Genomic DNA, 17681 nt, shown 5'->3' with positions numbered 1-17681 from the left:
CAAAAATCAAAATATCTAAAGTGCTAGTTCCTGCCATCACTACTTCTCCAATCATTCAAATCAAAGGAAAGCCTGATGGAATTGATTTGATTCAGCTAGCAGCAGCTGAAATTCAAGTGAAAGAGCAAAGGAGGAGAATTGATGAAAGGTTGCAACTGTTGTTTGGCTCTACACAAGATAAATCAACATCTGTGAAATATAGCACAAAGATTGAACCAATCAACATGGAGCTCAAGCCAGTAGGGAGACATAAGGATGGAGAAGCTTCTTCCAAAGAACTACAAGCTATAATTCTCAAGCCCAATAAAAGATCCAATAAGGACTCTACAAAGAATCCTTTAAAAGAAGTGGACTTTCCTCCTCCAAAAGCTGATGAGAACAAGCTTTTAGGTAGGAGTATTGCTTATCTCAAAGAGACCATGGATGAGGCTGTAAGGAGAAATAGGGCTATTATCTCTAGAGAGGGAAAGAGCATATGTGTGATGCAAGGACATCCCAAATTCTCAATAGCCAAGAAGGAAGAAGTCAAGCAACTAAAGGCTGACAAAAGAGCACAAGCAAAGCTTGAACAACAGCTAAAGTCAAGTCAAGTTGAAGAAGAAAAAGGAATTGAAGTCAGGGGTGAACACAAGATTGCAAACCTAGATGAGGTTTTTGGGAGTATATTTGGTGAGAGTATGGAAGAAAGAGAGGAATGGCAGAAGGGAAACAGAAGAAAGGCCAAGGCACATAGAAGGAGTGAAGATAATACTGAAGTAACCAAATCTATATCTAAACCACTACCTTCCATACCTGAACCTCTTGTTGCTAATCCCACTATAAACATCCATGGTGAACCAATCATTCCAAAAGAGGAACCTATTGATTGGGACACCATCAAATTGCCTACCTTTCTAACCACTCTTCCACTACCAAAGAAACAGAAAAGAAAACCCAAATCTACACCTCCCATAACCTCTAAGAAATTCACTCAAAAACAAAAGCCTAAGCCTAAGCCATCCATTTCTAAAGATGATTATGTTCACATCTGTGACATAAAAGAAATTTCAGACATTGAACTCTATCTGGATGAGCTGGAGGATGTAAGAGGAATAGCTGCTTACAGACAGCTACCAGAGAGATTAGTGTTCAGATACAAAGGAGCTGGGGAAAGAACATGGCCTCTCCACAGGATTCTGAATGAAGGCTACTCTATCTTGATTAGAGTCTTTTCAGCTATACAAAAGGATTCTGGCTTTACCAGAACTGCCAAGACTGAAATTCTCAACAAGATTGCCAATATAAGGAAAACTTGGAGGGAGCCCAATGCTTTACCCAGGACTTTACTCATTCAAGAAAGGGGAATTACAATTCACAAATCACCTCATTGGTTAATGGAATTTAGAGATGATAAAGGAGTCAGAAGATTTTTCAGACTTGAAGACCAACTCAAGATTGCCAGCAATGAAACTCTCAAGGAAATGCAATCTAAGTTGGATATCAGTGTTGAAGATGAAGCTGAATTCTTCAGACAACTCCAACTCCAAATTGAGGAAAATGACAAAGGGCTAGGAAAGAAAACCAGGGAACAAAGAAGAAAAAGATGATTTGCTCAGGCTAAAGGAGTATCCTTGGAAATACTGTAAATCTTCAATTTCCTCCTAGTACATACATTTTTGCAGCATTTTCAAATTTCTACTTAGTTTCAATTCATATATCTGTTAAGTGTTTTGTTATCATCAAGTTAACCCTGAATTTATGCCTACAATTCTTATAGACATAAATAGGGGGAGATTGTTAGGAATATATGTGCATTAGTTTGATGATATGTTTAACAAAACACTTAAGTAGAAATTCAGTGTCTGTAGCCTCAACGGATAAGACCACTTTGGCTATCCGTTGATGGTGTAGCTTTACTTAGAAATAAGTCTAGTGTTGTAGCATATTTCAGTCTCTGTATTTAAGATGTAATTCTTAGAAGTTGAGAGAAACTATGAGTCATGTTGTCTACTAGAAGATATGCAGATAGGAAGGCCAATTGTAAATATTTCATGCCTTGTAATTTTGTATAAATGAAGTGGTATCAACGGATGACTTAAAGACCTTCAACGGATGAGAAGCTAAGCTTCAACGGATGTCTCTAAAGCTTCAACGGATAACATCCTTCAACGGATGAGTGCATCAACGGATGAAAGCTTCAACGGATGTTCTGTTGATTAACCGTTGATAAGTGGTAGTTGTACCTACAAACAGAGGCACGTGGGTGAACAGAGATAACTGAAATGTGGCAGCCTAATTTCAGGAACGTCAGAAAAAGCAGCCGTTCTACTCTAGTACAAAGAGGCAATAGTCAACAAAGTACTTGAGTGATATGGAGAAGAAACAAGTGGAGAACTTATTTTATTATTGTATTTTTATCTTTGTCTTCACTTGTACACTTGGTGATATATAAACCAAGTAGCATCTAGTAATTAGATAAGAATTTTTCCAGAGCTGTTTAGAAAAATCTTGAGAGAAAAATTATCTAGTTTGTACTAGGATGCAGCTGTGATCAAATTCTTAGATCACAGAATTTCTGAAATACCATCTCTGGTGGAACAACAAATCCACCAGAAAAGTTTTTAAAGGTTTATTGTGTTCTTTACATTTGTGTTTGAATATATATCTGTCTGTATCAGCTTAAAGCAATTCACACACTTGTTCATCTTGAACACACAGTCTTTATAAACTGCTCAAAACTTGAAAAAGTTTTGAGATTTACATTCAACCCCCCTTCTGTAAATCTCATTGTTAGTTCTCTAGAAATAACACAGCTATTCAGCAAGCCCTTCAGGAAGCTTCAGATGCTGGTACCAAGGCTGTTCTTAAAGCTCATTTAGACTCTTTGCACTTAATGAAGATCCAACACTCAAGACAGAATATCAGTGTGGATGAATTAAAAAAGGAGATAGCTGACTTAAAGACATACAACTCTGAGAAGCTGGATTCAATAATGCCATATGGTACCATGCATGATCTATTACTAAGGTTGAGAAGAGAATCAGATTCTGACAAGAAGATAGCCAAGCTGGAGACCAGAGTTCAAGTTATTGAGAATTCAGTGGCTCTACTTCTTCAAAATCAACAGACTCAGACAAATCTTCTCATGCAACTGGCTAAAGCACAAGGCCTAACTCCTCCACTTGATGATAACAAAAAGGGGGAGAAAGGACCAACTGAGGGGGAGAACATTTTAGTTCAAATCAGCAAAGTAATTGTACCTTCAAAAACTATCTCCAAGCCACCAGTTGCAGATGGTATAGATCTTATAAATGCAGCAGCAACAAATTTGAAAGATGCTGATAAAGAAGAGTTGACTCTGATCAACTGGAAAAAGATTGATGAGGAAATACAGAAAAAGTTTCAATTAGTCAAGGAACCAGATCAGTCAGCCATCCATCACTCTCATGTCAAGCCAATCAATATGAATAAGATGAGCATGAACTATCTGGAGAGAGGACAATCTTCCTGCATCATGACTAAAAAGGCTGAGATAATTCTTAAACCAAGGGCAAACTATCCAAAGTCATCTTTGAAGAACCCTATGGATACTGTGTATGAGACACCCAAGCCTGATGAAAAGAAGCTTCTGTCAAGATCTATTCTCCTCTACAAAGATCCAGCTGATTCAGCCTCAAGAAAGAGAATTGCAAAGATAATCAGAAATGGGAAGGAAATTTGTGTGGTAGCTGGACATCCACAATTTGCTCATGCAAAGGAAGAAGAAAAAGTCAGATTGAAGCAGGAAAAGAGGCAAGCTGCTCTAGATGCAAAGAAGTCTAAACAAAAGAAAGAACAGTTTGCTATCTTGACCAAGCTACAGGCTGTGAACTCTTCTCAACAAATTCCCTCTCAACCAACTCAAGCTACTGAATCAAAGAAGAAGATTGAAGAACAGAAGAAATCTCCAAGAAAGAAAGAACTGGCTAAAAGAACAAAAAGAAAGTTGGATATTGTTAACAAGGAATTGGAAGATCAATTTCCAATGGAATTCTGTCAAGATCTATTCTCCTCTACAAAGATCCAGCTGATTCAGCCTCAAGAAAGAGAATTGCAAAGATATTCAGAAATGGGAAGGAAATTTGTGTGGTAGCTGGACATCCACAATTTGCTCATGCAAAGGAAGAAGAAAAAGTCAGATTGAAGCAGGAAAAGAGGCAAGCTGCTCTAGATGCAAAGAAGTCTAAACAAAAGAAAGAACAGTTTGCTATCTTGACCAAGCTACAGGCTGTGAACTCTTCTCAACAAATTCCCTCTCAACCAACTCAAGCTACTGAATCAAAGAAGAAGATTGAAGAACAGAAGAAATCTCCAAGAAAGAAAGAACTGGCTAAAAGAACAAAAAGAAAGTTGGATATTGTTAACAAGGAATTGGAAGATCAATTTCCAATGGAATTCTGTCAAGATCTATTCTCCTCTACAAAGATCCAGCTGATTCAGCCTCAAGAAAGAGAATTGCAAAGATATTCAGAAATGGGAAGGAAATTTGTGTGGTAGCTGGACATCCACAATTTGCTCATGCAAAGGAAGAAGAAAAAGTCAGATTGAAGCAGGAAAAGAGGCAAGCTGCTCTAGATGCAAAGAAGTCTAAACAAAAGAAAGAACAGTTTGCTATCTTGACCAAGCTACAGGCTGTGAACTCTTCTCAACAAATTCCCTCTCAACCAACTCAAGCTACTGAATCAAAGAAGAAGATTGAAGAACAGAAGAAATCTCCAAGAAAGAAAGAACTGGCTAAAAGAACAAAAAGAAAGTTGGATATTGTTAACAAGGAATTGGAAGATCAATTTCCAATGGAATCCACTAAAGCTGAAACTCAAGCATCAAAGCCCTCTGTGGTATTTGAAGATATAAGGGTGGTGGACCCCTACAGGAACATACATGGAGAGCCTATTGTGCCAAAGGATGAGCCAATAGAGTGGGATAAATTACCAATTCCTGACTTCAAATTGCCAATTCTCACCAAGCCAAGAAGGACAAAATCAAGGGCAGTCAAGAAAGTGAAGCTGTCACCTCTCAAATCCAAGGCAGTAGTCAAAGCTCAACTCAAGATCAACAAGGGAGACTACTTGTACTTGTGTGACATCAAAGAATTCTCAGACCTAAACCTTTATCTGGAGGAGGTGGATGAGGTAAGGGCAATTGATGCATACAGAAACCTACCTGAAAGGTTGTTATTCAAGTACAAAGGAGGAAGAGAGATTCAGTGGCCTCTTCACAGGATACTTCAAGAAAGCCAAGCTGTGTTGATCAAAGTCTATTCATCCTTTAAGAAAAACTTTGGGTTTAATGTAACTGCAAGAAGATTAGTATTGAAGAAGATTGAAGAGCTAAGGAGTGTTAGAGCCAAAGATGCACTACCCAAAACTCTTAACATCCCATATACAGGGAGAAGAGTGCATCTAAGGCCCTACTGGCTGATGGAATTCATGGATGACAAGGGTGTGAGAAGATTCTTCAGATTAGAAGACCAATTGAGTATCTCTAGCAATGAGACTCTCTTGGAAATACAAGAAATGTTAGATCTCTCAGAATCTGATGAATTAGAATTCCACAGACAGCTCCAGAATCAAATTGAAGAAAATAACAGAAAGCTTGGAAGAAGATCCAGACCTTCAAGAAACTAGAAAAATCTGCTCAGGCTAGAGGAGCATCTTGAACTGACTGTGAGCCAAACCTTGTATATCCTGTTTAAATTGAAGCACTCTCAGTTTTATCTACTTATCTTTAAAGATATATGTTTAGGATGTTTTGTTATCATAAAGTATCTCTTAATTTATGGCTACAATTCCAGTAGACATAAATTGGGGGAGATTGTTGTGAATATGTTGTTTACTTGATGATTACCTAAACAAAACATCTAAGTAAATTTTACTTAGTGAAATAATGTAGCACTCGACGGATAAGAATTATAGTCCCGACGGATAACTCGTTTTAGTCCCGACGGATGAGTAACTTATTATCCATCGAGTGAGTAGCTTATGTAATAATAAGTTTGTAGCACAATGTTGTATGCACCTTTGTATAGAATTTGTAGTAGTATATAAGTCATGTTGACTTTAACTAGATATGCAGAATAGGTTGATTAACTGTACATAAGCAATGTCTTGTAATTCTGTATAAGTGAAATGAAGTCAAGTGCCAAAATAGCTATCAACGGATGCTTAACAAAGCTTCGACGGATGATCAAATGACTTTCAACGGATGTTTAAAATAGCAGTCGACGGATGATCTGAAAGTCGACGGATGATCATATCAAGATTCAAACATCAGTTGAACAGTGAAAGCTGACACACAGCCGTCGAGTTGGATACAAACACACTGTGGAAGCCCATTAACTGGGTAATAGAGGATGAAAAGCAGCAAAGATCAAGACTGTTAGATTTTATATTTATTCAGTTCTTTTGACTTTGTAATCTTGGTAATATATAAACCAAGAGAGTAGAAAATAGAAAAACAACTAAGATAGCTAAGAAACAAACACAGAGAAATCTTTGTAAGCACTATCTTTAGCATTTCCTGTGTTCTTAGTAGTTCTATTTTGTATAAGCAGCTGTGAGCATTTCTGCACACAGAGTCCTCTCGATATATTAAATATATCTCTGGTGGAATTGTTTAAATCCACCAGAAAGTTTTTAAAGACTCTTGTTTTTAATTACTCTTGTTTTGATTCATTAAAGTTTATATTCCGCATTGTGCTATCAAAACAAATATATCTATAATCGAGTTGAACATTTTTATTTCAAGAAAAAGTTCAAGAATTCCATTCAACCCCCCTTCTGTAATTCTTGCTATATTGTTAAGGGACTAACAGTTTCTTCAAGACTTCCATTAAGAAAAGCTGTCTTGACATCCATTTGCCAAATCTCATAATCGAGATGAGCTGCTATAGATAAAAGAATAAGGATTGACTTAAGCATGACTACCGGTGAAAAGGTTTCCTCATAATCGATACCTTCTTTCTGAGTATACCCTTTCGCAATAAGTCTTGCTTTCCAAGCTTTCACCTTTTTATCTAATCCCCTCTTTTTCTTGTAGATCCACTTACATCCAATAGGTTTTATACCTTTGGGTGGTTCCACGAGCTCCTAGACCTGATTAGAATACATTGATTCTATCTCAGATTCCATCGCATTTTGCCAAAGATCTGCATCTTTGTCTTGTGCTGCCTCTTCGTATGTACGGGGATCATCATCATGTTCACCAGAGACCAAGTCTGAAGACTCTCCCAAAAACATGAATCTATCAGGCTGTTGAACAACCCTCCCACTACGACGAGGCACTGGTGCGGTATTAGTGACAGGCTGTACATTATGTTGTGGTTGTTCTACTTGTACTACAGCTTCATGGGTATTATTTGTCCCTCCCACTAGTTCCTCTAAAACGACACTACTCATGGGTTTATGATTCATTATATATTCCTCCTCTAAGAATCTTGCATTGGTGCTAACAATGACATCCCGATTCTTCGGACTATAAAATAAATATCCTTTCGTTCCCATGGGGTAGCCTACAAACAACCTTACTTCTGTACGAGATTCTAACTTAATCGCGTTCTTGTTCAGCACATGTGCTGGACAACCCCATATTCGAATATGTCTTAGACTCGGTTTATCCCCGGTCCACAATTCTAAGGGGGTTTTAGGAACCGACTTAGAAGGTACTAAGTTCATAAGATAAGCTGCTGTCTCTAAGGCATGTCCCCAAAATGACTTGGGTAAATCCGAATAACTCATCATCGATCTAACACTCTCTAAAAGAGTCCGGTTCCTTCTCTCTGCTACACCGTTCTGCTGGGGTGTGCCTGGTGCAGTTAACTGGGATTCTATCCCATTTTCTGATAAATATTCCCTAAATTCTCCAAGCAAGTATTCGCCACCATGATCTGATCGTAGTGACTTGATACTTTTATTAAGTCGCTTCTCCGTTTTAGCTTTGTACTCTTTGAACTTATCAAAGCACTCAGACTTACGGTGCAACAAATAAACGTACCCATATCTAGAATAATCATCAATGAAAGTGATGAAATATTCATAACCACCTCTTGCTTGGATATTCATGGGTCCACATAAATCAGAGTGAACCAATTCTAACAGTTGTTTGGCTCTATTCCCTTTTGCCTTGAAAGGCCTATTAGTCATTTTACCTTCCAAGCAGGATTCATAAACTGGAAATGGCTCCACTACCAATGAGCTTAAAGGCCCGTCTACTACCAGTCTTTGAATCCTCCTCAAGTTAATATGACCTAATCTCAAGTGCCAAAGATATGTTTGGTTCAAACTAGAAGGTTCCTTTCTTTTAGTAGAGTTAGAAGATGTGTTATTCAATTCCCTAAATTGCAGTTGCAGTGTAGGTTGACTAGGATTAATTATATACAATTTGTCTTGCAATGTACCAGAACATATAATTCATTTATTCATCATAATAGAAACATTACGATCCAAACAAACATTATAACCATCCAAAGCAAGTTTAGAAACCGAAATTAAATTCCTTCTAAAAGAAGGTACATAAAGACAATTGTTCAAAACCAAAATCCTATCAGAACCAAAAGATAAATGAATAACTCCTACTACAACTACTGCTACTTTCGTAGCATCTCCCATGAACACGTATATCTCACCATCTCTAAGCATTCTGGATAGTTGGAACCCCTGCATAGAATTACAAACATGATCAGTGGCTCCTGTATCTACACACCAAGTGCTCGTAGATATAGCCGCTATAAATGTTTCTGTAACTAGAGAAAGAGACATACCAGTATTGTTTGTCTTCTTAGGAAGAGGACAATCCTGTTTCCAGTGACCTGACTGTTTGCATCTGAAGCACTTTCCCTTAGGCTTTTTCACACCACCCTGAACTCCCACTGCCTTCACAGCTTTCTGTGTCTGAGCCTTTTTCTTCTTCTTAATACCTTTCGGCTTAGAGGAAGAACCTTTCTCAGCCACATTCACTTGAACACTCTGCCGAAATAATCCTTCAGCTGCCTGAAGTTCTGTCAGCAGTTCCATCAGACTATACTGCCTCTTGTTCATGTTATAATTCAAGCGGAACTGCTCAAAACTCTTGGACAAGCTCATAAGGTTAATGTCAATCTGGGTTTCCCCGTCAAGTTCAGCACCAAGGATCTCTATCTCATTCAGATGTGACATCATCTTGAGAACATGATCCCTTACAGGTGTGCCTTCAGCCATCTGAGTGTTCATTAAAGCCTTCATGGCTACTTGCCTAGCAGCCCTATTCTGATCTCCAAAAAGTTCCTTGAGATTAAAGAGCATATCCGAAGCAGTAGCCATAGACTGATGCTGATGCTGCAAAACACCCGACATTGATGCCAGAATGTAACATCGCGACATCTCATCAGCCTTAATCCACCGTTTATAATACTCTTTCTCATCTTCAGGAGCATCAGTAGCAGGCTGATCAGGCTTGGGTTCATAAGTGCAAAACTTGTACTCCTCAGCAGTCAACACAATGTCCAAATTTCGTTTCCATTCAATATAGTTAGGTCCGGTAAGTTTGTTATCCTTAAGTATGGTGAATAGTGGATTAAAGCCCATTTTATCCTGAGAATCATGCATAAAAACATCACATAAATAAGGGTACATTAATTATTAAGATCTATTGATTCCTCTAACAATTATTAAAATTTAATGCACTAACATCTAAACACCATAAGCTTCTGGTACGCCACGATGTGTGACATGTATACCACCTAATTTTGTTTAAATGTTACTTCGGTCCTATTACTAAACAATATGCCACGTTGGGGTGGACTATATTATTTTTCATAGCTAAGTGTATACCATCATCAAATCTTAAATTATTTGAAATCTATGGAACTTGGTACCCCACGATGGGTGGCGTGTATACCTTCCAATATCCGTAATTTTGCCTTGAATAGAATACTTCAATTCAATATTCATCAATGGTTTGATTTCCAGGTAGTGGAGGAGTCACATCGGTCTCGCTTAAAACCCACAGCCTTACAAGTTCTATGAACTCGTTTTTGACAAAATCGCCCCAAATCAGAAATAAAGAAAATCCGTATTTTATTCCTTTTAAAATTAATTTAAGAAGTTTGTTCTAGTAATTTCTATAACATTCTAGACACCATAAATTACATGCCACGATGGTTGACGTATATATAATTTATATTCGTCTTTATGTTAAATTACCTACAACCAATAATGGAGACCATGGGATTTAATTTCATATTAATTCCCTCTCCCACTTAGAATTTTTTTTATTAAAATTGAGGAATTTTAAAAATTAAATGGGGCCCTATGTTGTTATAATTATGTCTAATCATGCATTCAAAATACACACATAATTTTAGCAACATATAACATTTAATTAAAGCAATAAATAAATTTTATGTCCATGTCTTCCTAATTAAGTTAAACATGCAATTTTAAAAGAATTACACACATAATTAACGACACACATAATCAATAAATTAAAGTAATAATTAAAATTTAATGGAAAAAAATAAATTAAATTTTCCACTATTATGGCCCTTGAAAAAAAAATCCAGCTCTCAAAAAAAAAATCTGCCCCAAGCGCGCCCCGACGCCCCTAGCAGCCCCAGCAGCCCCAGCAGTCCCAGCTGCCGCAGCGGCCCCAGCTGCCGCAGCGGCCGCAGCGCGCACGCGCCTGTTGCTTTTCTGTGAGTTTTGTTTTGATTTTGTTCGATCCAAACATCAACAGCAGCCCCTTGTAATCGCACAGCGGAACAAAAAACTACCGAAATTGATTTCTGATCGCACATAACTATTACAAAATACCCGGAATAATTACAAAAAAAATAGATCTAATACAAAACTAATTTTGTAAAATCTATTCTAACACGATCAACCCTCGTGTAAATTACCACCACGATTAAACCAGGTGGAAACCAAAACAAAAATTAACCACGATTAAACCACGTGGGATCCAAACACATAATTAAAATATACATGGCCATAATAGTGGATTAACAACCTGCATCAAAAATAATACAAGCAAAACACTATATACACGCATATATAATTACGACATGGACATTATATCATAAAACGTAGAACCCATTACCAGGCTCTTGATACCAATTGTTGGGAACCACGGACTTAGGGTGTTACTACGTTTTACGATAAAGATTACGAAAAGAGGATTACCTTGTTAATGGTTGATTCCACGCTCTTCTATTGTATTCCCAAATTCCCTTGAGCGAAGTGTGGCCTCCGTCTTCTCAAGTTATCCTCTCTTCTTGCTCCTTGGTGGCTACAATATGTTTTCACACACTCCCAAGTAAGAAGAGAATAAGAATATATATAGGCTACAATAGGGACCATGGATAATTAGGTTGGGCCTTCTAATTACATCTTGAGCCTAGCCCAATGTAATTAAATATTAATTCAATCCACTAAAGAATTAATATTTGTACTACCTTTCCTAATACCGTAATTTATTTATTTCGGTTCCAATATTATTTGCTTATTAAATTCCCCATGTTTAAAATATCATATGTCCATTAATTAAATAAATTACTGATAATTTATTTAATTAATATCTTTTATCATTGATCATCCACTCAACCTTTATTTAATTATGCCAGAATAAATTCCACCTGCAGGGTTTCACATAATTAAATCTTTTTGAGCTTTCAAGGGGACATCATTAACCCGAATATTATCAGGACATGGATTCCTTCAATAAATAATATCCACCATGTATATAATTCCATCACCCAAAATATAATGATATAATTCAAAAGAATTATTTCATATATAAATCAAAGCATGTAAATAATATACACGTGTCAATTACTATTTCTGGATTAAGAACCTAAGCATTAATAATAACATAAAATCTTAGTTCTCCTTCTTAATCAGTATTAAGGGAACAATTCTAAATTTGATCTTGTTCAATATACACAAAGTATACTAGTATTATTTATTAGTCAATATAAACTAATCTAAATAATACTACAGCCATACCAGTGGATTGTCCAACACCACCTGTGCTGTGAACCTTATTATATTATATAACCGTATTTAACAATCTAATATTCTGTATCCCATTTGATACTAGATTGTTCATAATATATAATATTAGACAACATGTAAACATTCAAATGATTCTCAAATAAATTGGCCAGAAATAAATGTACATACTTCAAATAAATATTTTCAGTATACACTAACATTAGGATCTCTTAGGGGCATAAGATCACTTGGATCAAACCTTAGGGTAGATGCCCTTCTTAGTGTTGGACCATCGAGTTCTATGATTGGGGGAAAATTTCTCTATTTCGCAGTAAGTAGAGGTCTTGGGGTAAGGTGCTCCTTTAGGTCGCGCTTCAGCCTTTAGATCTTAGCTTCATGATCCCCGATCCTTTCTTGTACATCTTGAGGAATTATTCCTTGAGTGCTCCTGGGCTGCTGGTTGGCACTAGGCATCGGCTCTTTACCAGCATGCCTCCACCTCGGAGCGACCTCATCGTACGATGATTCGAAGTCTCTATCATAGTAGGGTCCGGAGAAATCTCGATCCTCCGGGATGGGAGTCAAGCCACATATGTATTGGGGCGTCCGCCCTTGTCCTTCGCTCCGATCAGAGTGTCTGCTTCCTCCAACCTCGGGGTATAGAGGCATCCCGTATGGGGGGTTAGTGGTCACGATCTTTGAGTATTCATACTCAACGGGTTGAGGGTTCACAGGTGCATATAGCTGCTGAAATTGAGGGTTTGTCCCTTGAGGAGCTGGGGGATTCGTCCCTTGTGGATGAGCCTCAGTTGCCCCTACCGAGGTTCTCCCTTGGGTGGAGGCATAGGTTGAGTGTGGTGGTATCTCTATCCTTGATGTGATTGTTCGCGATGGGATAGGGTTGTCTATTCCATTATTGTTTTTGCTCCGTGTGTTCACCATGGTTGTTGTAGTGTCCCAATTTTCCACGCCAAATGTTGTGGAATAAATGTTGCCCACTAATGATAATTGTGTAAGGGGGTTGGATACAATTATCAAACAAATCGATTGATTAAAGAAGTAAAGTAAGAATAGTAGTAGACAGTTTTATCAAATAACAGTTTATATTGATCTTTAAAAAAACTGTTACAAAACTCTCTCAAGAATAACATTCATAAGAGTAGCTAGGTTATAGAATACTCAAGTCATGCACACCACAAAGTGATAACCTAATCCGTGTTTATATATCACACAACTACAATCAATTTCTATCAATTACAAGATATGTTACACTATGATTTATCTAGTTTTTATACATATCTAAATCAACAACCACGATCCTACAAATCAGCAGATTCTGATTTATAATGTAGTTGTGACTTATCCAATCACATCCTGACAGTCTTCACATCCTGATGTATATCACGTCTATATCAGATCATGACGGATTGACAAATCCTAACTGTCAGACAGATCCTGATTGGCTACACATCCTGATACCTCTGTCAGATCCTGACTCCTTAGCAGATGCTGATTCCTGACATAGACAATTTCCAACAATCTCCCCAATATATGATTTGCAGAATTAGCATAAATTCTAAAGTGTTGTCTAGTGCCAAAAACCAGAGAGACAAAATGTATAGTGTAAAGCATACTTTATTTCAGAATTTGATCTTCATATTTCCTGATAGACTCTGCATTATCTCTGAACAAAAGCTTCAACTTTGTCATCAATCTTTTTCAACAGTATCTACTTTAATCTGATCTTCAAGTTCTTTTCATATTTAGATTTATCTAACAGTTGATAGATAACAGCCCTTAAGTTTCTGATATGAGTTTTTTCAATCATCAACTCCTCTAGTGACACATAGAAAGCTTTTGGTCCATCTGGATTCATAGTATATGTCTTTGAGTGAGAACATTTTCAATTATAGCTCCTAATTTCCTCGTGTTAACTTCTTGCCCTTTGAAATTTATGTAAGTAAGAATATAAGATCCAGAATAATAAGAACCATTATCTAGTATTCTTTTCCTAATAGTTGCAAGAATCATATTTGACCATTTCCTAGAAGATTCATATTCAACTCTTAGCAAGTAATGAATATACTCGAGTTTCTTAGTTGTCATGAACAAGAGTTCATGAAAAGATAGAACTTGAACTTGATCACTTTGCAGTAAGATTAGAATTTTCTACTTTCACTACACCATAGATGGCTTTAACCAACACCAAAAATATATTGCTATAGACCCCTAAAAATGTTGCTATAGGCAAAAATAGGTCTATTGCAACACCTTTTCGGTGTTGGGTCTAAAGCCGTCACTATAGGTATCTAAACTTATACCAGTGTCAATCTATAGCAAACACAGCAAAATATGTTGCTATAGATATCAATTGCAACAGAATTTTCAGAGTATAGCAGCACAGACTTGGTGTTGCAATAGGTATACTAACTGACTAAAAAAGGCCCCACATTAGTAGTTTTTAAAATTTTCATATTTAATAGTTTTTTTATTTGTTTTTCTTTAAATTATCACAAATATAATATTAATTAGACAAATATTTATAGCCAAAATATAAAACTCAATTTAAATTAATTAACATAAAACTCATGAATCATTACAAAGCTTTGTTGAACCAAATTCTATAAAAATTACATTCTATGTCATCTAGAATCTCAAGACAACGATGTCGAAATCCAACAGCTCCAACAACTTGCATAGGGTTCATTCCTCCCCATGGTTGTTGCAAGGTACAGAGTTCCCATAATATTACACCATAGCTATAAACATCGCACCTGCGGAGGTTTGAAGTCAATGGATTAAAATATATATAACTTTTACATACTAATGCCGGCTTTATATGCAGTTACTAGTACAATACAAGATATTAAAGGAGCAGAGACCATACTTCTCATCTGATGGCTCATTTCTGAGTACCTCTGGAGCCATCCACTCAGCCTACAAGTTTTGAACAAGGAATCACTGTATATATAGTTCAACTATACATCATGTCATCTAAAGTAAATCATTTCCATGTGCCTATATTGGCTACATTCTACTAGTTTCTATCTCCGGTGTCAACAAAACTAAAATTAGTGATAAAAGGCATGCATTTAGCCGCAATGATAAGAAGAAATCTATAGAACCAAATGGCAAACACAGCTTACCGTCCCTGCAGTTGACCTCGAGGAAAGAAATGTTCTGTGCTTCATTCTCGACAACCCAAAATCACATACCTGACGGGTGCAATTGGACATCTTAGCATAAGGAACTGCAGTACAAATTACATTTAGTAGATAAGAAATTTACCTTCACAACCCAGTTCACTAATCTATATCATGTACCTCTGATAAGAGAAATCAAGAGAAATCAAGAGCTAAAGACCATTTTTATCAAAGTAGATCCAACAAACAATTCACTAATCTAGAAACTAGTGTAACATATCAAACATCAATATTGAGACAACACTGTACCTTGATTAAATTTGCGGGCAAACCAGCCATCCAATGCATCACATACAAAGCTTCACCATCAAAATATTCAATTAAATTGGTCAGTCAACCAATATACATGGGGAAGGTACATAGACATACACAAACGATTACAGGACACATCCTCACCTGATGAAATAGAGAAGTGAGAAAAGCTTTCTGCCATAAAAGCATATGGGAAAGGCAAATATGTTCATTAAAATTCTTGTGTATCCTGCAAAAACATAAGCATGAAAAAATTATCTACCAAATTGCTGAGAAAAAATAAAATAGAGAATAAATTAAACCTAAATTGAATTACCAGAGAACATGATTATGAAAAATGCACAAATGTAATCAAATAATTCTCTCTAATGTTTCAATTTTGACCACAGTCATGTTCATTTCATATACACCTAATTAAGTAACTATTAAAGCCTTAAACTAAACATTAACGATAAAAAAACATAACTACTATCGAAGGAATAGAATGCCAAATCACAACAAAATGCCATTAAGAAATTGTGATTTTGTGAAGCCATGATTGCCCCTGTTAGCTTTTACTCAATTTACAAAAGTTTAGATCTACTGCTAGACATGATTCAATAAGTTAAAACTTTTTAAAAGGAAAAGCCCCTTTCCTTTTTTTAATTTGATTTGCTGAATCTGATCTTCAGCTCTTGATTTCTCTTATCAGAGGTACAGGATAATCCTAGTGGGGTTTTACAACCACCACCACCACTTTATAACAAGTAGATCCAATAAAAAATCACTAATCTAGAAACTAGTGTAACATATCAATCATCAATATTGAGACAACACTGTACCTTGGTTAAATTTGCGGGGAAACCAGCCATCCAATGCATCACATACAAAGCTTCACCATCAAAATATTCAATTAAATTAGTCAGTCAACCAATACACATGGGGAAGGTACATAGACATAAACAAACGATTACAAGACACATCCTCACCTGATGAAATAGAGAAGTGAGAAAAGCTTTCTATCAGAAAAGCATATGGCAAAGGCAAATATGTTCATTAAAATTCTTATGTATCCTCCAAAAACATAAGCATGAAAAAATTATCTACCAAATTGCTGAGAAAAAATAAAAATAGAGAATAAATTAAACCTAAATTGAATTACCAGAGAACATGATTACGAAAAATTCACAATGTAATCTAATAATTCTCTCAACTGTTTCAATTTTGACCACAGTCATGTTCATTTTATATACACCTAATTAAGTAACTATCAAAGCCTTAAACTAAACATTAACGATAAACAAAATAAAACATAACTACTACCGAAGGAATAGAATGCCAAATCACATCAAAATTTTATACGGAACAATTAGGAGGTAAAACAAATAACATACCAATGATATTGGGAATGTAGAGATACACAGTGATTGTACGAGCCATAATGGAATTACAGCTCCAGCTGAATACAACACCAACTTAATTATAACAAGCAGCAATTCAGAGAGAATGAAATAATCGCAACTTACTCGAATCCCAACTACTGCTTGCTCGGTTCCTCATCATCCTTGTTCCTTTTTTGATGTTTCAATAATTCAATTTCTCGAATTGTAATTTGAAATGGCTTGGTTGACCTGATTTAGGGCATACTGATGTGGATTATACGATGCACGAAGGATTAACAGGGAGGGAGGGAGGGAGGAAATTGAGTAGAAATAAATTTGTGCCCCCCAAATCTATTGCCACTAATTGGACCCTAATTCTTTTTTCAATGTTATATTAGAGCCGAGTGAGGGAGATAGCCGAAGAGTGAGGGAGTGCAAATAGTAATCAAGTTTTTAGTTTTCCCCAATTGATTTCCTCCTCTCCTCTTATCCATAATTTTCACTTCCCTCTCAACAAATCATTTATATTTTTCCATTTTTATAAATATTATCAAATATTTTAAATTACAAAAAATATAATTATAACAATTAATTTATTACTTTAATTAATTTTTAAAAATTAAAATTATTAGAGGCTGTAAATTTTTAAAAATTAATTTTGTACTCATTTAATTTAAAAAATTATTAATATTAATACTTGTTACAAATTTCATTCAAAATTCAAATAAAATATTTCAGTATTTATAAAATATGAATATTTTTTCATTTGCGTGTCTTTACTTTCTCCAAAACCCAATAAATTGTTTCTTTCAAATCAATTATTTTAAAAGATAAATTAAATTTTGAGTGTATACAAAAAATTTCGTTGTGCAGCCGTCTAT

At 36.0% G+C, this 17681-nt stretch overlaps 1 protein-coding gene across 3 annotated transcripts; it reads right to left on the bottom strand.

Moving 5' to 3' along the window:
- Nucleotides 1-14538: 14538 nt before the first annotated feature.
- Nucleotides 14539-17274, bottom strand: LOC141693676 (uncharacterized). 3 transcript variants are annotated; one of them, XM_074498825.1, is made up of 9 exons: nucleotides 16945-17274; nucleotides 16813-16877; nucleotides 16408-16492; nucleotides 16261-16310; nucleotides 15584-15668; nucleotides 15437-15486; nucleotides 15131-15234; nucleotides 14872-14921; nucleotides 14539-14758 (listed from the first exon to the last, which is right to left on the bottom strand). In XM_074498825.1, exons 2-9 carry the CDS (start codon nucleotides 16856-16858, stop codon nucleotides 14581-14583), a joined length of 648 nt encoding a protein of 215 aa, XP_074354926.1. In that variant the 5' UTR covers nucleotides 16859-16877; nucleotides 16945-17274; the 3' UTR covers nucleotides 14539-14580. The 3 variants fall into 3 exon arrangements, with proteins under 3 accessions (XP_074354926.1, XP_074354927.1, XP_074354928.1); XM_074498826.1 differs by lacking the exon at nucleotides 16813-16877; XM_074498827.1 differs by having other exon boundaries at nucleotides 16408-16532; nucleotides 16813-17273.
- Nucleotides 17275-17681: the final 407 nt, after the last annotated feature.

Source organism: Apium graveolens, chromosome 10 (genome assembly GCF_009905375.1).
Source record: "Apium graveolens cultivar Ventura chromosome 10, ASM990537v1, whole genome shotgun sequence".
In the NCBI taxonomy this organism is placed as follows: Eukaryota; Viridiplantae; Streptophyta; class Magnoliopsida; order Apiales; family Apiaceae; genus Apium; species Apium graveolens.
This window is presented reverse-complemented; position numbering and strand designations above follow the sequence as displayed.